We start from the raw sequence: 21,757 nt of genomic DNA, 5'->3' as shown, positions 1-21,757 counted from the left end.
AAAACCATGTCATGACATGCAGCATTACACAGCTGAGATAACCCACTGGAAATGACTATTTGGCTGACTTTGAATATACCCAAAACATTGTTCCAATACGATTCCCTTCATCACTATCACCAGGAGCAGACTTCAACTATATTCTCTATTACGATTACACACTGACAATATGATTCTTTTGACAAGGGTTTTGGGTATTTCATGGAAATATTTGGCACAAATGAAGTTAGCCTTTTTTTTTTTTTTTAAGATTTTATTTATTTATTCATGAGAAAGAGAGAGAGAAAGATGCAGAGACACAGGCAAAGGGAGAAGCAGGCTCCATGCAGGGAGCCTGATATGGGACTTGATCCTGGAACTCCAGGATCATGCCCTGGGCCTGAAGGCAGGCACTAAACCACTGAGCCACCCAGGCATCCCTGAAGTTAGCTTTTGAATAACCTTCCAGCTCATCCAAATGTTCCTTTTCCTCAACTTACATATAAGATGGAGTACTGATGGAAATTTGTTGTACCTAACGATGTTGCCTCATATGAGACTATATTTCTTATCTGCACATTTCTTTTTTAAAAAATATTTATTTACTTATTTGGGTGAGGAGGGGCACAGGGAGAGGGACAGAGGGAATCTCAAGCAGACTCCCTGCTGAGCACGGCGCCTAATGCAGGGCTTGATCCCAAACCCTGACATCATGACTTGAGCCAAAATCAAGAGTTCGACGCTTAACTGACTGAGCCACCCGGTGCCCCCTCATCTACACATTTCTAAAATAAAGGACAATATTGACAAAGTCTTATAAAAATTACATCTAAAAGAATTCTTGTATACTAGAAGATTTAAATAGTGGTTGCTTTAGTAATTAGGAAAGGGTCTCTTATAAATACCATAATTGGAATATGTCAACTTTTCTTTTACAAAAAAGGAAAATTCATATGTGACCATGAATACAAGAACCAAGGTTCACAATCCCCAGAAGAATAAGCAGTTGACTTATATTAGCATTTTCAAGTAAACACTCTTAATTGAAAATGAAGTATTCTTATTATAGTACTGATTTCATTTGATATTTCTATAGTAATGAGATGCATAAAAATAATAGCATAAAAAGAGTATAAGAAATAACTAATTGAGCAACATGCCTTTGTTATTCTTAAAAGTCATTTTAAATAAAGCAAATGTTTATATTTTGACAGTTTCTGCATGTTATAAAGTTCCATTTAGAGTGGCATGATGGAATAGAGAATTTTTCTTTTGTGTAGGAAATAAACAAGGAGACAATTACATGAGAGCTTTTTCAGACACTGCAGGAGAGTGGCACTGAGTCCTGGCTGTACATACATTAGAATCACCTGCAGAGCTATTTGAAAATATCAATGTTTGGGCCTTACCCCAGACCAATTAAATCAGAATTATTTTGGGGTGAGATCAGCATAAATATGCATACATATACAAAAATGTATGTATACATCTGTACATACATTGACAGACTTTTTAAAAGCAAAGCATCTCAGATAATGTGAGTAGCCAGGATTGCAACCAACTGACTCAGGACTTCTTACTCTGCCTTAAATCATCTGACCAGTAAGATCCCACTACCCTATCACTTCATTGGTACACCTTATTTTCTAGCCTCTGCTATTGAACTAGTGAAAATGCAATGTCCTTTGAAGAGTCATACTTCCCAAAATGTCATCGTTCATCAGTAGCTGACCTAAGGACAGAATAAACAGGCCCTTGGACTACGTTCCTACCTTGTCAACTTTGAGTCTTGCATGTTTTATACAAAGCATATGGTTCCTCTTTCAATTAACTAACCCAAAATATTTACTTTTTAAGTTTGTGTCAATGTACCTCTCTGTTATCTGAATGCACCTTCTCTGACATCAGATGCCCATCTAGGAATAGGGCCATCAAGATGGCAACATAGATCATTCGTGATTCCAGTCTTCCCCACAGGAAGACCAGCTAGCTACTATCTACAGACAAAACATCATTGAGAAGAATCCCAGAATCCAGGGGTGAGGCTAAAGCACACCCTGGACCATACAGACTAAGAAGAACCACATCAGAAATAAAAAGGAGTCTTCTGACTGCATCACCCCTCCCTCACGTTAGCACAGCATTGCACTAACAGAGCACCCCTAGGGCTACAGTTTTTCCAGGGGGAAAAGAGAGTCCAAGGTGGACATCCAGCTCCCCCAGCACTGCAGGACACTTTCCAGGAGGCTCATTTGGGTCTTCACCTCATGACGACCATGGAGGGAGGAAGGGGTCTGTTGGGCTCAACCCCTGAGGATCACACAGACAGGAAAGGGGCAGCAGGGCTTTCAGTAGCCAGTACTCAGATCTGACAGAATGTATTCCTACTTGCAGCAGTGCCCAAAGCAGAGATCCAAGCCAGCTGTTTTGCCCATTTGTAGAGCTGAGCTGGTAGTTAATTCCACCCTAAAATAATTCTGATTTAATTGATCTGGGGCATACTTTTACATGATAAAGTCCACATGTGACAAGTCCATACCTAACATCATACTCAATGGTAAAAGACTGAAAGTTTTTCCTCTAAGATCAGGAATAAGACAAGGGTGCGCACTCTAACCAATTCCTGCTCAACATAGTGCTAGAGTCAGGGTATTCAGGCAAGAAAAAAAAGAAAAAAGGCATCCAAATCAGAAAAAAAAAGAAGTAAAACTGTCTCTATTTGCTGATGACATGATCTTAACATGGAGAAAATCCTAAAGACTCTACCAAAAAACTGTTAGACTCATAAATGAATTCTGTAGAGTTGCAGGATACAAAATTAATGTACAAAATTAGTTGTGTGTTTTTATACACTAACAATAAAGTATCTGAAAGAGAAAGAAAATTATCTCATTTATAATAGCATCAAAAACAATAAAATACCTAGCAATAATTTAAAAATGCCTAGCAATAAACTTAACCAAGGAGGTGAAAAATCTGTACACTGAAAACTACAATACATTGATGAAACTGAAGAAGACACAAATGCATAGAAAGATACCCCTTGTTCAGTTTGGAAGAATTAATATTTTTTAAGTCCCTATTACACAAAACCATCTATAGATTCAATGAAACCCCTATCAAGATTCCAATGGCAGTTTTTAACAGAAACAGAAAAACAAATCCTAAAATTTGTATGGAACAAAAAAAGACCCCAAATAGCAAAACAATCTTGCCAAAGAGGAATGAAGCTAGAGGCATCCGCTTCCTAAATTCAAACTACATCATGAAACTATAGTAATCGGGAGGCAGTTCAAGATGGCAGGGTAGGAAGATTCTGAACTCACCTCCTCCCACAGACACAACAAAGCTACAAAGACCTAAAAACTATCTGAACAAGCACCTCCATGTCAAAGAATAAGAAGGCTATATGAAAATGGGTAGGAGAGGCAGAGACATGGTCTCACCGAAAACCCCACCCCAGGGATGCAACCCACAGCCAGAAGAGATCTCAGAAATATAGGACTTTTCCCTGAGGAGCAAGGGGGTTGTGCCCCACATAAGGCACCCCAACCTTTGGGTCCTGCACCAGGGAGATGACCCCCCCCCCCCCAAATATCTGGTTTGAAAGCCAATGGGTCAAATATTCAGGAAAATTATAGGGCTGTAAGGGACAAAGGCTCTGCTCTTAAGGACTCACTTGCCCCAGAAACTGGTACAGAAGCAGCAGTCTGGAAAGTGCTAGACCAAAAGTAAAGGAGATTCATTTGCTAATGTTCAAATGTCTGCTGCAAGGACAGAAGTCTGGTATAATTCTGTCTGGGGACAAAGACACGGGAGGGCGCCATTTCTGGCATCCTTCCTCTATCCTGCTAATGCCAGTGAATGCACCCACTCCTGCATGCCACTCCATCAAGGCTCTGTCAAAGCCAGCTGGGCAAATGCCCAGCCCTCACATACCACTCCACCGATGGTGCAACCTAAGTCAGCTGGTGTGTAGAGCCCACACAGGGCATGCCCCATAGGTGCCTGGATCTGGTGGCCAAGGGGGATTGCATTTTGGTGTCCTATGGGTCTGAAATAAGTGGAAGGACAGTGCTTAGCAGGCTGCCAGCCCCAAGGGAATGCATTGACAACAGACTAAAACAACCACTGGTCTTCTTCTGAAAAAACTTCAGCCTGAGGGGTGGGTTTCACATTTACCATACATCTAAAGACTTTCAGGGAACATAGGCTGAAGGATAACATCTTTGAATTCTCACCTTGCCTCACTACAGCTTGCTGGCACCTCCCAGAAAGCGGCTCATATACTCGTCTGGAACCCTGAATTTGCAACAGTCCCTAAGGGAAGACCTCCAGATCAGTTGTTCTGGAGGCCAGGAGGGTCTGTGACTGTAGTCTCACAGGACTGTATAAATGTGCATACCTTAAAGATGCTGAGTGAGGAGCTAGTGTCCAATCAGCCTGAAACTAGGTGCTGACTAAGATCCCTCCCTCTGGAATACTCCCAGGTCTTGACACAACAACTGGAACCTGCCAAGAAAAACTTAGGCTGCTTAGACAGTTATAAAGGTTTGAGAGACAACCAAGAGCAAGTTAAACAATGATGTTCATCTCCTACACAAGGCAACTCCTGCAAGACCGGGAGACAGCTATTTTGCCAATACACAGAAACAACCACAGAGAATCAAGTAAAATGAAGAGATAGGGGAATATATTTCAAGTGAAAAACAAGAAAAAGCCCTGGGGAAAAAATCTTAATGAGACAGAGTAAAGTAATTTGCCTGACAAATAGTTAAAAGTAATGGTCCAAAAGATGCTCACCACACTTAGGAGAAGAATGGATAAATACAGCAAAAAGTCCAGCAAAGACAGAAAACATAAGACAGTACCAAACAGAAGTCACAGAGCTGAAGAATACAATAACTGTACTGAAAAAATACAGTACAGGAGTTCAACAGCAGAGTAGGTGAAACAGAGAGAATCAATGAGCTAAATCACAGAGCAATGGCACTCACCCAAACCAAGCAGCAAAAAGAAAAAGAATTTAAAAACTGAAGATAGCTTAAGAGATTTATAGGATAATTTCAAGCAGAATAACATGTGTATTATAGAGGTCCCAGAAAGAGAAGAGAGAAAGGGGCAGAAGCTTATTTGAAGAAATAATTGCCAAAAACTTGCTTTACATGGGAAAGGAAACAGACAACTCGATCCAAGAAGCCCAGAATTCCAAAGAAGATGAACCCAAAGAGACCCACACCAAGACACACAATTAAAATGTCAAAAGGTAAGAATAAAGAGAGAACTTGAAAGCACCAAGAGAAAAAACAACTCATTGCCTATAAAAACATCCTAAGGACATCAGCAGACTTCTCAGCAGAAGCTTTGGAGGTCAGATGAGAAGGGCATGATATAGTCAAAGTGCTAAAAGGAAAAAAACTCCTAAACAAGAATACTCCACCTGGCAAAGTTATCACTCAGAGAGATAAAGAGCTTTCCAGATAAAAGCTAAAGGAGTTCACTGACACTCAACTAGCCTTATTAAGAAATGTTAAAGGAATTTAAGCTAAAAGGAAAGGGTATTAATTAGTAATAAGAAAAAATATTTTAAAAATATCACTGGTAAAGTAAATATATAGTAGTGGTTTAATCACTTATAAAGCTAGTATGAGGTTACAAGATAAAAGTAGAAAAATTACTACAAATACAGTAATTAGTTAAGGGATATACAAAATAAAAAGATGTAAAATATGACATCAATAAATCACAGGGCAGGGGGAATAAAAGTATATCTTTATTTTTTTTAAAGATTTTATTTATTCATGAGAGACACACAAAGAGAGGCAGAGACATAGACAGAGGGAGAAGCAGGCTCCCTGCAGAGAGCCTGATGTGGGACTCGATCCCAGGACCCCAGGATCACAACCTGAGCCAAAGGCAGATGCTCAAACACTGAGCCACCCAGGCACCGCAAAGTATAGTTTTAGAATGCATTCAAACTTAACTTGTTATCAACTTAAAACAGCTTGTTTAATATATATATATATATACACACATATAAATATACATATGTACACATATATATACATATATATATGTGTATATATATGTACATACATACATACAGGCTGTTATATATGAGCCTCGTGGTAACCACAAAGCAAAATCCATGGTAGACAGACAAAAGATACTGAGAAAGGAATCTAAGTGTAACACTACAGAAAGTCATGAAACCACATGGTAAGAAACCAAGAAAAGAAGAAAGGAACAGAGAGAAATTATAAAAGAGATGAAAAACAATTAATAAAATAGCAATAAGTACATACCAACAATTTCTTTAAATCTAAATGGACTGAATTCTCTGATCAAAAGACAGAGAGTGGCTGAATGGATAAAAAAATAAGACCCATCTATCTGCTGCCTGCAAGAGGTTCACTTCAGATATATGAACACACATGGATTGAAAATGAAGGGATGGAAAAAGATATTTCAAGCAAATGGAAACCAGAAGAAAGCAGGGATAATTATACTGCTGACATCAGACAAAATAAATTTAAAACAAAGACTGTAATAACAGATAAAGATGGGCATTACATAATAATTAAAAGGTCAATCCAGCAAAAGATATAACATTTGTCAATATTTATGTACCCCATGGAGAAATACCTAAATACATAAAGCTAATACTAACAGACCTAAATGGAGAAATGACAGCACTAAAATAATAGTAGGAGGACTTTAATACCTCATTTATATCACTGGATCGACAATCCAGAAAGAAAATAATAAGGAAACATTGAGCTTAAACAACACATTAGATGTAATAATGAATATATACAGAACATTCCATCCCAAAGCAGCAGAATATACTTTCTTCTCAAATGCACGTGGAATATTCTCCAGGAGATATTATATGTTATACCACAAAACATGTCTTAGTAATTTAAGACTGAAATCATATCAAGCATCTTTTCTGAACACAATATCAAACTAGAAATCAATTACAGGAAGAAAACTGGAAAAATCATGAATATATGAAAATGAACATACTACTGAACAACCAATGAGTCAATGAAGACATCAAAAAAAGAAATTAAAAAATACCTTGAGACAAATGAAATGGAAATGAAATGCACCAAAAAAAGAAAACAAAAGAAATATAGCACACTAAAATCTATGAGATACAACAAAAGCAGTTCTAAGAGGCAAGTTCATAGAAATAAAGAGAAATAAAGTAGTTAAGAAGAAAAATCTCAAATTAACAATCTAACTTTACACCTAATGGAATGAGAAAAACATGAACAAAGCCCCAGATTAGAAAAAAAAAAAAAAAGGCAATTATAAAGATCAGAGTGAAAAGAAGTGGAGACTAAAAAGACAAAAGAAAAGACCAATGAAACGAAGAGCTGGTTCTTTGAAAAGATTAACAAAACTGACAAGCCTTTAGCTAGACTAAGGAAAAAAGAGAGGCCTCAAATAAATAAAATGAGAAATTAAAGAGAAGTTACAATTGATACCAAAGAAATCCAAAGGATCATAAAAGACATCTATGAACAATTATACACCAAGGAATTGAACAACCTAGAAGAAATGTATAAATTCCTAAAAACATACAATCTTCTAAGACTGAATCATGAAGAAACAGAAAATCTGAAAAGATTGATTACTACTAAGGAGATGGAGTCAGTAATTTAAAAACTCCCAACAAAAGTCCTAGACCAGACAGCTTCACTGGTGAATTCTACCAACCATTCAAAGAAGATTTAATATCTTTACTCTTTATTCTCTTCCAAAGCACTAAAGAGTAGAGAATACTTCCAGACATTTTATGAAGCTAGCATTACCCTGATATCAAAACCAGAGGACCCCCAAAATATAAAAAAAAGATAAAAAATTGTGAGTCATATCAAATATCCCTGATGAACATAAATGCAAAAATCCTCAAAAAATATTAAACTGAATTTGACAATACATTAAAAGGATTAAAAAAAAAAAAAGGATCATACTACATGATCAAGGGGGACTTTTTTTAGGGAGGCAAGGATGGTTCAACATCTGCAAATCAATCAGTATGATACACCACACTACCAAAATAAAAGATAAAAATCATATGATCCTCTCAATAGATAAAGAGCATTTACAAAATTCTTTTGTGATAAAAATTCCCAACAAAGTAGGTATATGGCCACTGAAAGGCCATATGATAAGCCCACAGCTAACATCATACTCAACAGTGAGAAGCAAAAGCTTTTTCTCTAAGATCAGGAATAAGACAAGGATGCCCACTCTCACCACTCTTATTCAACATAGTATTGGAAGTCCTAGCCAGAGCAATTAAGCAGGAAAAAATATAAAGAGCATGCAATTAGGAAGAAGTGTAATTGTCACTACATGTAAATGACATGATTTTATATAATGAAAACCCTAAAGACCACCAAAAAACTGTCAGAACTACTAACTGAATTCAATAAAGTTGCAGGATACAAAATCAATACAAAAAAATCTGTTGCCTTTTTCATACATGAACAATGAACTAGCAGAGAGAAACTAAATTTATTCTGTTTATAATTGCATCAAAAAGAATAAAATACCTACAAATAAATTTAACCAAGGAGGTGACAGACCTGTACACTGAAAATTATAAGACACTGATTAAAGAATTTGAAGAAGATACTCATAAATGGAAAGAAACTCCACATTCATGGATTGGAAGAATTAATATTGTTAAAACATCCAAAACAAGCTATAGATTCAAGGCAATTTCTAACAAAATTCCACTGTTATTTTCACAAGTAGAACAAATAATACATTTATATGAAGCCACAAAAGATCCCAAATAGCCAAAGCAATCTTGAAAAAGAACAACAGGGGCACCTGGGTGGTTCAGTGGTTGAGTGAGTGTCTGCCTTCAGCTCGGGTCATGATCATGGGGTCCTGGGATCAAACCCCGCATCAGGTTCCCCGCATGGAGTCTGCTTCTCCCTCTGCCTATGTTTCCGCCTCTCTCTCTGTGTCTCTCATGAATAAATAATTAAAATTCATGAGAGACACACAAAGAGGCAGAGACACAGGCAGAGGGAGAAGCAGGCTCCATGCAGGGAGCCCGAGGTGGGACTCGATCCTGGGATTCCAGGATCATGCCCTGGGCTGAAGGCAGGCACCAAACTGCTGAGCCACCCAGGGATCCAAAATAAATAAAACCTTAAAAAAAAAAAAAAGAAAAAGAAAAGGAACAACAAAGCTGCAAGCATCATGCTCCTGATTTCAAACTATACTACAAAACTATAGTGCTCAAAACAGTGTGGTATTGGCATAAATACACACATAAATCAGTGGAACAGAATAGAGCTCAGAAATAAACCCATGTGTATACGGTTAATTAATTTATGACAAAGAGGCAAAAATATTCAAAGGGAAAAGGTCAGTCTCTTCAATAAATGGTATTAGGAAAACTGAGAGTCATATGCAAAAGGATGAAACTGGATCACTATCTTACACCACATACAAAAATGAACTCAAAATGGATTGAAGACTTGATTGTAAAATCTGAAACCATAAAACTTCTAAAAGAAAACATGGAAGACATATATCCATATGTACATACTATGGGGTATTATTCGGCCACAAAAGGAAGGAAATCCTGCCATTTGCAAATAACATGGATAGAACTTGAGGGTATTATGCTAGATAAAATAAGTCAGACAAATACCGTATGACCTTACTTATAGCGGGATCTAAAAATAACCGAACTCACAGAAACAGAGTGTAGATTGGTGATCCCTAGAGGTAGGGAGTAGGGAATGAGGGAAATGGGTGAAGGTGGTCAAAGTGTACAAATTTCCAGTTATAATATGAATAAGTTCTGGGGATGTAAAATACAGTGTGGGGACTATAGTACTGTACTGTAGTTGTGAAAGATGGTAAGAGAGTAGATCTTTAAAGTTCTCCACACACACAACTGTAACTGTGTGAGGTGATAGATGTGTTAACTAACCTCATTGTGGCAATCATTTTAAAATATATCCATGTATCAAATCATCATGTTGTAGGCCTTAATCTTATGTTTATGTTATATGTCAACTGTATCTCAATAAGCTGGGGGAAAAAAAAGAGAAATAAATGAAGACTGGAAAAAAAAAGAAAAAAAGACTGGATTTTAAAAAAAAGCATGGCTAAGGTAACTGATAGCAGGATGTTAATGCATCCCCATTGATGCATCCATCAATCCATAGGAAAAATATTTGGGCCTCCTCAGGTTTGTAATCTATAGAAAAGTCTTCACTGAATTGTATTTTTTATGTTACATCTCCATTTTTAAAAATCAAGGGTTTATATTATAAAAGACCAGATAAACTACTTTCAGTATATTCTCTAAAACCACTGTCAGAAACAGCCTGTATGCTGTTTAATATCCCTCATATAAGGTTGTACATGATTGACTTAACAGAATTCAGTTCCAAGAGAAAATTGACCTTTGCTGTCACTTGTTATTTCCATTTTTTTAAATCACACAATAAGAATGTTATAACCTCCATGTTATCCTTTTTGCTTTGTTGTCAGAAGCTAAAAACAACATATATCCAAGTATGGTAAATACAATTACCGTTTTGGTATAATTTCCCTATTTCTGTATAAAAATTTTACGAAAGATATGTTTCCTAATATAATTCTGACTATAGCAACAAATAATGAAATGATAAATAAATGCAGCTGAGGTATAATTAACAAACAAATAAACAACAAATTAAGTAAAATGACTCCAGTACTGGCTCTGTATTTATTGTTTTAACTTCCAGGAGGAAGACTGACAGAAGAGTAAAGGGCTTCTATCTTTCCAAAACCTCAGCTCCACACCTTTTTATGTCCATCTCACAATGCCTTACATGCTATAGTAATTTCTCATAATGCTTTATACTGTTATTTAAATTAATGATCATTTTTCCTTTGAGAAAAAGGGAAAACTAAAATAAATTATTTTTAAATTCTAGAGAAATACATTCTGAGAAAACAAGATTGTTATTTACTGGAGATTTTTACTTGGTTCACAACAGCAGTGATGATGTCTGTTTTGTCAGAAGCTGAATCTCTAACACCTAGAGCATCTGGCACAGAGCAAATATTCAACAAACAACTAGATGAATGAATAATCTATTATTAACAAACTATCCTTCGTCTTAGGACATATATTAAAACAATCAAGGAAATTTTTTATTTCATTTTAACTCCTTTTAGCCTATTGTTATGATGCTGTTCAAAATCAGTAAGGAAATTATGAAACAAGCCAGATGTCACTGCAATCAATATTGCATAATTTCTGTAAATCCTATTTTTTTTCAGTCAATGTTGTTAGAACCTAAGGTCACTTATACTTTATATAAAACTAAAAAAAAAAAAAAAAAAAAAAAAAGAAGCCCCATGTTTTCTGATGCCAAAAATGTTATATCAGGCCTTAAGAAAATATTACAAATTTTCATTAAAAGCACCCAAAAACCTACCTTCTCTTTTAAAAGTCGAAAGAGAATCCATGGTATTATGCACAAAACGTAGAGTACTATTGTATGCTGATTACATAAGCTAAGGCCACAGCAGAAAGCACCAATTTTAGCTATCTGAAAAAAACAAAAAAAACAAAAAAACCTAAGTTAAATATTTACCTAAAACTCTTAAGTAAACACAATAGTAAAAAGTTATTCTTTATATGAAAACCAAGCATTTGTACCATAGGTCAGGCTAAATTCAACCTCTTAAACACACAATCTTGCTTCCACAGACACTAATATTTAGCACTATTATTATTTTTTTATAATATTGTCCACTCTCACCACATCATTGCAGTTTTGGCCTTAAATGACTGCGTTCAACCTAAGTTTTAGAAAGTCTGTGTGATGACTAGATAAGTCTCACTAGTAATAGAATATTGTATAATTCTTAATAAAATGTGTAACTAAATAAATAAATAAATCTTTAAAAAATTAAATAAAATAAAATGTGTAACTAAAACTCAGGCATCTTTTCCATTTTACTTTTTTCTATTAAATTAATAAAATTGAACACTTTATTTAGAAACCAGGTTATGGGTGCTGTTTTTGCTCTTTTTGAACATGTGTAATTTTCATAATCAGAAAAAAGTTTAGAGAAAAAACTCTAATAGCACAGCTCTGTTTATGGAAACCACTGATAAACCATGGTGCTCTTCTCTTTAACAACAAGAGGCTGCCTACACTAAGATGGTTTGGTACTTCCCAATGATTAGACTGTAATCTCTTAGAAGACAGGGTTCCTTCACATTTCAAAGGATCTTGATATTAGTGTTTACCTTATAATTCATTGTAACTTCTTCTGAACTACTTCATTTATCCATTTGACACCAAAAAAAAGTACAAATTTGGTCTTTTTTTGCAATTAGAGAGTAAGTCAATGTACCATAATGGTATATAATTTAAGGTGGTCAATCTAGAGCTTGGCATCTTACAATCACACACACACACACGTGCCTGTGCAAACAAGCCTATCTTGCCCATAGGACTCAGAGGGCATTTCAATCCTCTCATTCTCCAGAAAACTTTTGAACTCTGGTAGAGAAAAAAAAAAAAGCCCCATGTTTTATAGAGGCTATCATGGTTCACAGTAAAAGAACTCAGAATATTTTCTCTCTCAACATGCCTAGCTTGCCTTGACAGTAATCAGAACAGATAAACAGCATCAAAACTTAAAAAGAAATACAGCATCTGTCTAAAAATTAAAACAAAAAGTGATTTCACTTTAATCAAAATCAAAATAAGTTACCTTTGATCTTTCTTTTGCAGTTGCTGCCTCCTCAAAATGTACAGTAAGAGCCATAAGCAGCCCCACAAACAGATTGTTTAAGCTAAAAACCTCTGCTGCAATGGACCACTGCCATGTTAGACGAGAAAATGAAAACACCCCCGCAGCAAGGATTCCTCCAGCATATGAGCCAGAAAGCCTGCAAATACAGATAACATGAAATCTTCTTTCCCAACAAAAAGAACCGACTTTCTTTTCCTTTTTATAAACTGTAGCAGCAGAAATTATGACAGTCACCCAGCACTATCCCAACATATTATATGGTTAATACATTACTTGGTATAATAATTTCTTCCAACAGATTTTAATTAGGAAGTCCATATATTAACTTATTAACAAACAAATGAACAAACCTGCTTGATCTCCTATGGATTGAATGAGGTTAAGTTCTCAGATGGAACCTCTAGGATTCAAGCCAGTTCAGAAAGCCTGAAGAGATAGTAGCTGGAGAGATAACAAACCTGTGTCACTTTTCTTGCTCTATCCACAAATTAGAATGATGGTCTGGTTAAGACCAGAATTAATGAAATGGCAAAACAGCTATTCAGGAACATTCATTCTCACTTCTTGTGGAGTGTTTGGGCCCTGGCACTTCCACATGACCACATTAAAGTTTATCTCCCAACTTATGGCAAAGATGTCATCACAATATTTGGTGATTTAAAGATCTTGAAAGCCAAGTTCTTAGTTTCTAGAGATGTCTTCTTTACACAAGGTTGAAGTTGAAAAGTGATGTATTTCTTTAAAGGGGGAGATGGGAATGTGAATTCCAATAACACAAAAAGAATCAAACGTCACACTTGGAAACAAACATCTCAATGCCAATGCTAACGAGAGTCAGACATTTCAAATCAATCAGGAATCTAGATCTCAATTCCAAGATTTGATTTGAGACAGTAATGTGGTGGATAGAGCAAAACAACTTCCTATTTCACCATAAATCTAAAATAATAAAAAAGCTATTACCAAATATTTCTAACAAGTCTTGTGATTCAGCAAACATTACCATGTCTAATAGTCAATAATAATATATGGCCCTAAATCATCACTTTTATACTCTATTGTTTTGGATAAAAAGTTGTGGAGTCATTCTATGGCTTTTAATCAAGCATCATAGAAAAATAAAAATTAAAGTTTTGTTATCACCAAACTTGGTTTTGAGTTCCTTTTTGCAATATATTTTTCTTTCCCTTATAAAAATCATCAGTTTCCTATTTCTTTCAGCTTGCCATTCTCCCAGTGACCCTGATTCATCACATTGAAGGCATTTCTTCCCTCTAAATTACTTTCTGGATTATTTTCAACTTGTATTCCTACTACCTTAGACTCAGTTAAGCTTCCCAAGTAGTCTTCTGCTTTCCAATCTATTCTGCAATATAACATCACATTAAATTTCCTAAAACATACTCTTTATGATTAGCTAGCCCCCCAATTTAAGGACTCTTCATGTCTCTAGGAAATATTCTAAATGAGTCAGGCTGGAATGAAGCTCCCAATAAGTATTACCTAGCCACTAATCACCAACATTATCTCCACCAATCAGTTAGGCTCTTCAAAATTTCTTAATAAGACATGCCTATTCCCAGCACCATACCTTTGCTCATGCTGTACCCATGAAGTGAATGTCTTGTCAGATTTCTTCTATTTATTCAAACTCTACTCTTTTTTCAAAATTCCCAGGTTGCTAGCTCATCTTGGAACCTTATAGCACGTAGGTGCCTATAATAATTATTCTGACGTTGTTTCTGAAATGTGAATTTGAGTTAAACTTCATTTATATTGGAAATCTTTAGCCCTAAGCACAGAAAGGAAACTTAGTGAATGAGAGAATGAATTAATCTTAAAGAACGAATAACATTTTAAAAGGAATCTCTATGTTTCATATGTCAGTATTACTTTGGAAAGTCAGCATCTTTAAGATACAAGAGTCCTTCCTCTATGTAAAACATAAATTAGCTTCCTTGGAAAAATGGCTGACTCCGGGTCAAGGGTATCTCAAGTACAAAATGAATCTAAGTATCTTGTGCCAGAAAGTAAGGAAGGGTTCAAAAGAGGACATGACAAAAGGACATGGAGCCAGCTTAAAGGGGTCAAATCAAGGATAATATGAACATCAGTAATTATAATAGTAGATTGTAACCCAATGAAAAAATAATCTATGAATCTATAGTGATATAAATAAATGGGGGAAGAGAAAGTCAACAACTAATAGCTGTAAAAGAAATGATGGAATTTAGCAGCCATTATCATCATAATAATGGATTATCAAAATTATTGGGTAAAAGTTTTACAGAAATACATATATAGTCAAAACACATCCCCCTCTAAATAGATTAACTGCAGAGGAAAAGTGGTAGCTTTACAGAAGAAAACCTGGCAGACACAATCTTAACTACAGGATCAAAGTTAAAGCCCAATAATGGGACAAACTTCATATACTTCCCAACCTATTCCAGTGAAAAGAATAGAGCATTGTTTCTATGGTATTCTTGCAACACATATTACCTGAACCTACAAACTCAAATTGAAGAACATTCTACAAAATAACTGGCTAATATAGATTAAAAAAAAAAAAGCCAAGGTCTTGAAAGACAAAAACAGAGCAAAAGACCATGAATCCATACGAAACAGACTAAAAGGATATAACAATAGAATAAAGGCTTGGAAGAGTCCCACTCTCTTGGAAGAGTCCCACTAATCTCTTAAATAGGAGTCCCACTCCTATTTAACAGAAGAAAATTCGAGATTCTTTTCATTGGAATAGATTGGGAAGTATATGAAGTTTGTCCCATTATTGGGCTTGTAGTAGATTGTAACCCAATGAAAAAATAATCTATGAATCTATAGTGATATAAATAAATGGGGGAAGAGAAAGTCAACAACTAATAGCTGTAAAAGAAATGATGGAAAATTATTTTCTTCTGTTAAATAGGATATTATCAGAACATTTGACAAAATCTTAATCACCTCCATAGATAACAATGTTGTATCAACAATAATTTCCTGACTTTGAGAACTGCACTGTTGGATATGTAAGAAAATGTGCGTGTTTTTAAGAAACATACTTTCAAGGATTTTAGGGTAAAGGATACTATCTATGCAGTTTACTCTTAAATGGTTAAAAACAAAACAATACACACATATTTGTGGCTAATGATATTGGGCCTTTCTTCAAGTTTTATTATTAGCTATTTCATGTCTTCGTTGGAGAAGTTCATTCAGATCCACTGCTCATTTAAAATTTAGGTTGTCCTTCATGTTATTGCAGAGTTCTTCTCAACTTTTAATACACTTCTTCCCTGCTGAACACAGCCAGAGTCCATTGCTCGCACCCAAGAGCCCTGACAGAAACACACTGCCTTCCCTCTTTGTTATTCCTATTAAGTTTCCAAGGCAAACTGTGAGCAAATTCTGAAAATAAATGCTGAAGAGGTCATAGCTTTGTGAAAAATAGAAGAGAGGGCAATGTGTCTAAGAACAGAAAGTTATATGTGCATCCAAATATAGGGTACGTAGAATAGAAAACATTTGGAGGCCTCATCATTTGACTATTTGATTTGGGGTGTTCATAGTACTCTGTATAAGCTAAGCTTGTATGAATTTCATTGATTTCAGCAGCCTCTTCTGAACTGTGACTGTCCACTAAAACACATGTATTTTAACTTACTGCCTTTACAAAGTTTGCTTTATGTTAAGATTTAGAATCAGTCAACAGGGCAGCCTGGGTGGCTCAGCAGTTTAGTGCTGCCTTCAGCCCAGGGCGTGATCCTGGAGACCCAGGATTGAGTTCCGCGTCAGGCTCTCTGCATGGAGCCTGCTTCTCCCTCTGCCTGTGTCTCTGCCTCTCTCTCTCTCTGTGTCTCTCACGAATAAATAAATAAAATCTTAAAAAAAAATCAGTCAACAGTTACTGTGTAACATGTACCAAGACTAAGGAAGTGAAAATTCAGAACATCTGTTGTGAAAAACGTCAAGTTGAGAAAGGGTACATACAAGGATTTGAAGGTAGCAACAAAAGCCCAGCTGAAGCTGAAGTCACTGTGGATATGAAGTCGCAGGACCTTCAGCATGGCTATCGAAAGGTCTGAGGCAGCTGGCCCGAAATGGCTGGAGAGAGCCAGGGTTAGCGGCTTTGCCTCGCAAGTAGGACCGGACAAGAGGGAAGGTAGTTTGTAATAAGCCGTGAGGCCTAGATTGGACAGGGAAGGTACCAAAGCAGCAGGGGGCTGATGAAGGCAATAAAAAAGGATGAACAAAGGGTTCTAGGTCTCAGTCAGATGGAAGACAAGTGTAGAGGCATCAAAGAAATGAGTGAACTGAAAGCTAAAGTTATGCCAGGTAGTGAAAAGTGGGTCGGGGAAGGGGATGTGGAAGGGTTAAAGGATGGAACAGTGAAACAAGACTGGACTTTGTTGCTGAGGGGAGCCTGGGATGGGAAAGAATTTAATATAAAGCTGTTTTCAAAATCATAAGATTTTCATTAAAACTAAATATTTGTCCTAAAAGACAAGCAATACAGTATACATTACTAAGTTTGCAAGTTGAGTGCTATATAGGAAGACAGGGGTGCGGCATGGCCAGGACACCATATGCCTGTTAACAAGGAGATGTGATGGCCCACATCAGCACCCTGCAAACCGGGTCTGTGATCTGCTGACAGGCAAAGGACGATGTCAGCAGTGATAAGCATGAGACTTTTCTTTTTTCTTTCCTTCTTTTTTAAAAAGATTTTATTTATTTGAGAGAGAGAGCAGAAACAGAGGGAGAGGGAGAGGTAGACTCCCTGCTGAGCAAGGAGCCTGATGCGGAGCTCAATCCCAAGACCCTGAGATCACAACCCGAGCCAAAGTCAGCCGCTTAACTGATAGAGCCACCCAGGTGCCCCAAGCCATGAGGACTTTCTGAAGACTCTTTTTATTCACTGACTGTAGGTAGGTAGGTAGTCTCATTATATTGTGTAAGGCATATTCCACTATCTGAGCTTGCTTCATTTCACCCTAATGAGACAGAGATAAATGACTAAAGAGAAGCTGAAGTCAAAGATGACTTCATGAACAGTTCAGGATCATAGTGAAGGTCAGTATTAGCTTCCTGCTGTCCGCATCTGTAGCCTCTATTTTCTGTTCTCTCCCTAACATTCTATAGAAATAGCACACAATTACCATCTAACTGCCAAATACAACAGGCTCTCAGGACCGCCCTGCTGGATTGATCCCCCACCCCCACCCCAACTCTACTGAGTTGACCAGGGCTCTACATCCCTCAGATGTTCCCTGTGTGGTTCTGGATCTTCTTTCAGTGTTTTCTCTGAACGGTTCCTCTTCTTCCATCATCTCCTTTAAAGCTGGTGTTTCCAAGATTTCATTCTCAGGCAATTCTTCTCACTCTTACATACTCCTCCTGGGTGGCCTTATCTGCTATCTTGATGTCAGCTGCCAACCACAAACCGAAGTAACCAAATCTGTCCCTAGTGCTACCTCCCCCTTACTCTCAAACTGACAGATGTCCAATTGACTGCTGTACACCTCACCACAAAGCCATTCCAAATCTAGATGACCCACAGAACCCTAATATCAACACGTGTGAAATTAATTTCTCATCCACTTCCCTAAATGATTCCTGTTCCCATATTCTTAGTAACTGCCATCAACTACCTAGTTACATAAGTTAAGAAACCTAAGAGTCATTGTCAAAGCTCCTGTCCTTCTCTCCCCCCCAAACCACATACTGCCAATTTTACTTTATAACCATTTTGAAAACTCATCCTTCTCTCCACCCATACCACCACTGCCCTACTTTAGCTCACACCAATTCAATAGCCTCCTATGTGGTCTGCCTCCAGCTTTAGGCCCACCATTGCCACCAGAGTGAAGGATCTAAAACATATTTGATCTTCTATTTTTTCTGCTTCCAACCCTATAAGGCATTCTCTTTCATTATAAAACATATTACAGGGTTGCCTGGGTGTCTCAGGTTAAACCTCCAACTCTTTACTAAATCTCTAACTCTTTGTTTCAGCTCAGGTCATGATCTAGTGATTGTGAGGCTGACCCTCGCATGGGGCTCTGTGCTTCAGATTCTAATCTCTCCCTCCCCGTCTCACACATAGACACTCTCAATCTCAAATAACTAAAATCTTTTTTTAAAAAAAGTGTATTGCAACCTCTTCACTACAACAGACAAGACCTTTTATGATCTGGCCTCAGCCTACCCGCAGCTTCATTTTTTGACATAACCCAACTCATAGTTTATGTTCTAGCAACACTAAATGAGTTGTAAGTTCTTGTTTTTACAAGCTATTTCTCCAACTCTGCATTTTTTCTGCAGATGAGGAATGCCGTTTTGCCTTTGCTAGGCTGACTCCCACTGATTGTTTCCAAGTCAGTATAGGCATACCTTTCCAAGAAGTTTTTCCCAAAGTATTTTCATTAAAACCAGGGTGTTTGCCCCTTCTCTAGACCTTATTAAATGAATTAAATGGGTACTGAAAAGACAGGTTTTTCTATATTTCTTAAAATTTGCAATTCCAAGAAATAGAAATTTTAAACTGCAACCTACTCAAAATATAGTAAAGAAATCAGATTTGGGGAACTTAAAATCCTCTAAATAAATTACAAATCCAATGAATTATTTATTTATAAATGAATTTGTATGTAAATTATAAATATAAAACAAATTATAAAATAAATTATTACTTATAGTGAAATTTTTTTGGACTACTGATACCACTATACAGTATCCATTTCAGCATATTTGTGCATTCTAAAAATTTAGTCAACCTCACTTCACAATGTGTTTCTACAGTAGAAAAACCTTTTGAGTTTTTGAAAACTAAATGTTTTCCACCTATGTATTTCAGACATACTTTATCTCTAGTTTCTAATGCTCTTCAAATAACAATGGTTTCTAATTATCTCGACCTAAGTCCAAACATTTCCAAATAATGCTTTATTATAAAGTTACTTATGCCATTATTTAGAATTTATTCTTTATTTTTTTAAATGCAAAAAAATCGAAAGAAAAGACAGTTTGGTAGTGGGATAAATTTTAAGAACCATGTCCTTTTTTGTTGCTGTGCTTTACTATTATAAAAGTGCTGTCTTAGTAACACATGAAATTGAGGGAAAAATTAAAGGATTCATTTTGATTTTGTTATACTAATTTTTATTATATTAATTTTTGTTACATTGATTTTTTAAAAATAAAATGATATCCATATGGACATATCTTACAGAAACTAAGGAATAATCATTTTTCCACCCCATACCTTTTTTTTTTTTAAGGTTTGAACAAAAGAAAGAGAGGGCATGCAAGTGCAGGGGGTGGGGCAGAAGTAGAGGGAGAATCTTAAGCAGACTCCTAGCTGGGCACAAAGCCCAAGGCAGATCATGATCTGAGCTGAAACCAAGAGTTGGAAGCTTAACCTGAGCTACCCAGGTGCCCTTCCACCCCATACTTTATTTATTTATTTGAGAGAGAGAGAAACAATGAGCGGGGGGGGGGGGGGAGGGCAGAGGGAGAAGCAGACTCCCCACTGAAAGACTTGTTCCCAAGATCCTGGAATCATGACCTGAGCTGAAGGCAGACACTTAACAAATTGAGCCACCTGGGCACCCTCACCCTGTACTTTAATTCAAGTGTTTATAATCTTTTGGCAAGAGTATAGAAATCATAATTTATTTAAAAAATTTTTATATTACTTTATTCCTTGTCTATAAAAAAATTTCAAAGGAAACGACAAAATATGGGTTTACAGTTACTCATATTGCCTTTAGTATACTGATGTGTAAGGTAAGTCCCTTAATTTTCTCATGTTTTTCTGAAATTTCAAACAAAATACTCAAAACTTTTCATCTTATGTCTTACTGAGCAAAATATCAATGAACCCTCTTATATCAATAAACCACTGCAAGTCTAAGAGAGAGGACATTAAATGTGCAGATTTACCTAAGTAATGCTGTAAATATCACATTGATGAATATGTCTGAAGGCTTATCTAATTTTTAAACTTGTTAAGCAAACAAGATGACTGAACAAACCCTTTTATTATCTGTTTATGAGTATCTTTAAAAAAGTATTTTTTGTATGAATCCACAGAATACCTAGAGTCTCCAATGAATCCATATTCTTTCTGACTGTTGGTGTCTCCATTATTTTATGAGACTGGCCAAATATGATCCTTTTCAATGGAGGGTGTCCCAGAGTGAATGATAGACAGGTTAGTTGTAATCTCATTTGGGTAATAATTCTAACCAGAATACATACTCCACAAAAAAATTTTTTTCCTGAAAAGGCAATAACATATATTTATAATTTCGAAGGGTGGGAGGGAGGCAGATTTAAATTATGTAAGTAGAAGGAAATACTATTCATGTACCTCACTGAATGCAATACTGTTAATTGATAGTCCAGATTTCTGGCTAAGTAATCTTTCTTTTAAAAAATATGGAAGGAATGTCCAATCTGACATTCCTTAAACATAGGTTTTAAATGAAACTGTTGTTCTGAGCCCACAAAATGAGCTGTTTGGAATCATCCATAAAGTCAGATGTAGAGATAGACTATAAATATAAGTAGCTCCAAAATAGGCAAAAACAATTATCATCTACCCACAGACTCAGTCTGATGATTTTTCTTTTCCAAATGAAAATGAACATCACTGTTTTCACCTGGTAATCCAAGAGTCCTACTTTTCATTTTCATTTTATTCTTTTGAATAAACATGCTTATTATTTTTTACAAAGCAACTAAGGAGTTGGCGAATTTAATTATCTACACTAAATGTGCTACAGTGGCATCTTAAAATGAGCTCACTAAATTAAAAGATACACATTTTTCTACTGACACTGATGAAACTACTTCATCAAAAAAGAAAGAGAACTTCAAATGAGGTTGCAAATAAAATAAGTCTTTTCACCAGAACTCAAGAATATCTTGCAAAATAGTCTAAACTATTTTCCATTTTAATTTAAGG

The 21,757-nt window shown here is 36.1% G+C and overlaps 1 protein-coding gene across 2 annotated transcripts in view; it reads right to left on the bottom strand.

The window, feature by feature from the left end:
• The window catches only part of TMEM260 (transmembrane protein 260), a 73,022-nt gene that overhangs the window by 37,192 nt on the left and 14,073 nt on the right, over positions 1-21,757 (bottom strand). For both annotated transcript variants that reach the window (XM_072838693.1, XM_072838692.1), the window contains exons 4-5: positions 12,745-12,922; positions 11,454-11,567 (exon numbers count right to left, since the gene is read on the bottom strand). In XM_072838693.1, coding sequence (XP_072694794.1) covers positions 11,454-11,567; positions 12,745-12,922 — 292 coding nt within the window. The remainder of the gene's footprint in view (positions 1-11,453; positions 11,568-12,744; positions 12,923-21,757) is intronic.

Source organism: Canis lupus, chromosome 9, assembly GCF_048164855.1.
Source record: "Canis lupus baileyi chromosome 9, mCanLup2.hap1, whole genome shotgun sequence".
NCBI classification, from domain to species: domain Eukaryota; kingdom Metazoa; phylum Chordata; class Mammalia; order Carnivora; family Canidae; genus Canis; species Canis lupus.
Note: the sequence above shows the minus strand (reverse complement) of the source record. Positions and strands in the feature narration are given on the sequence as shown.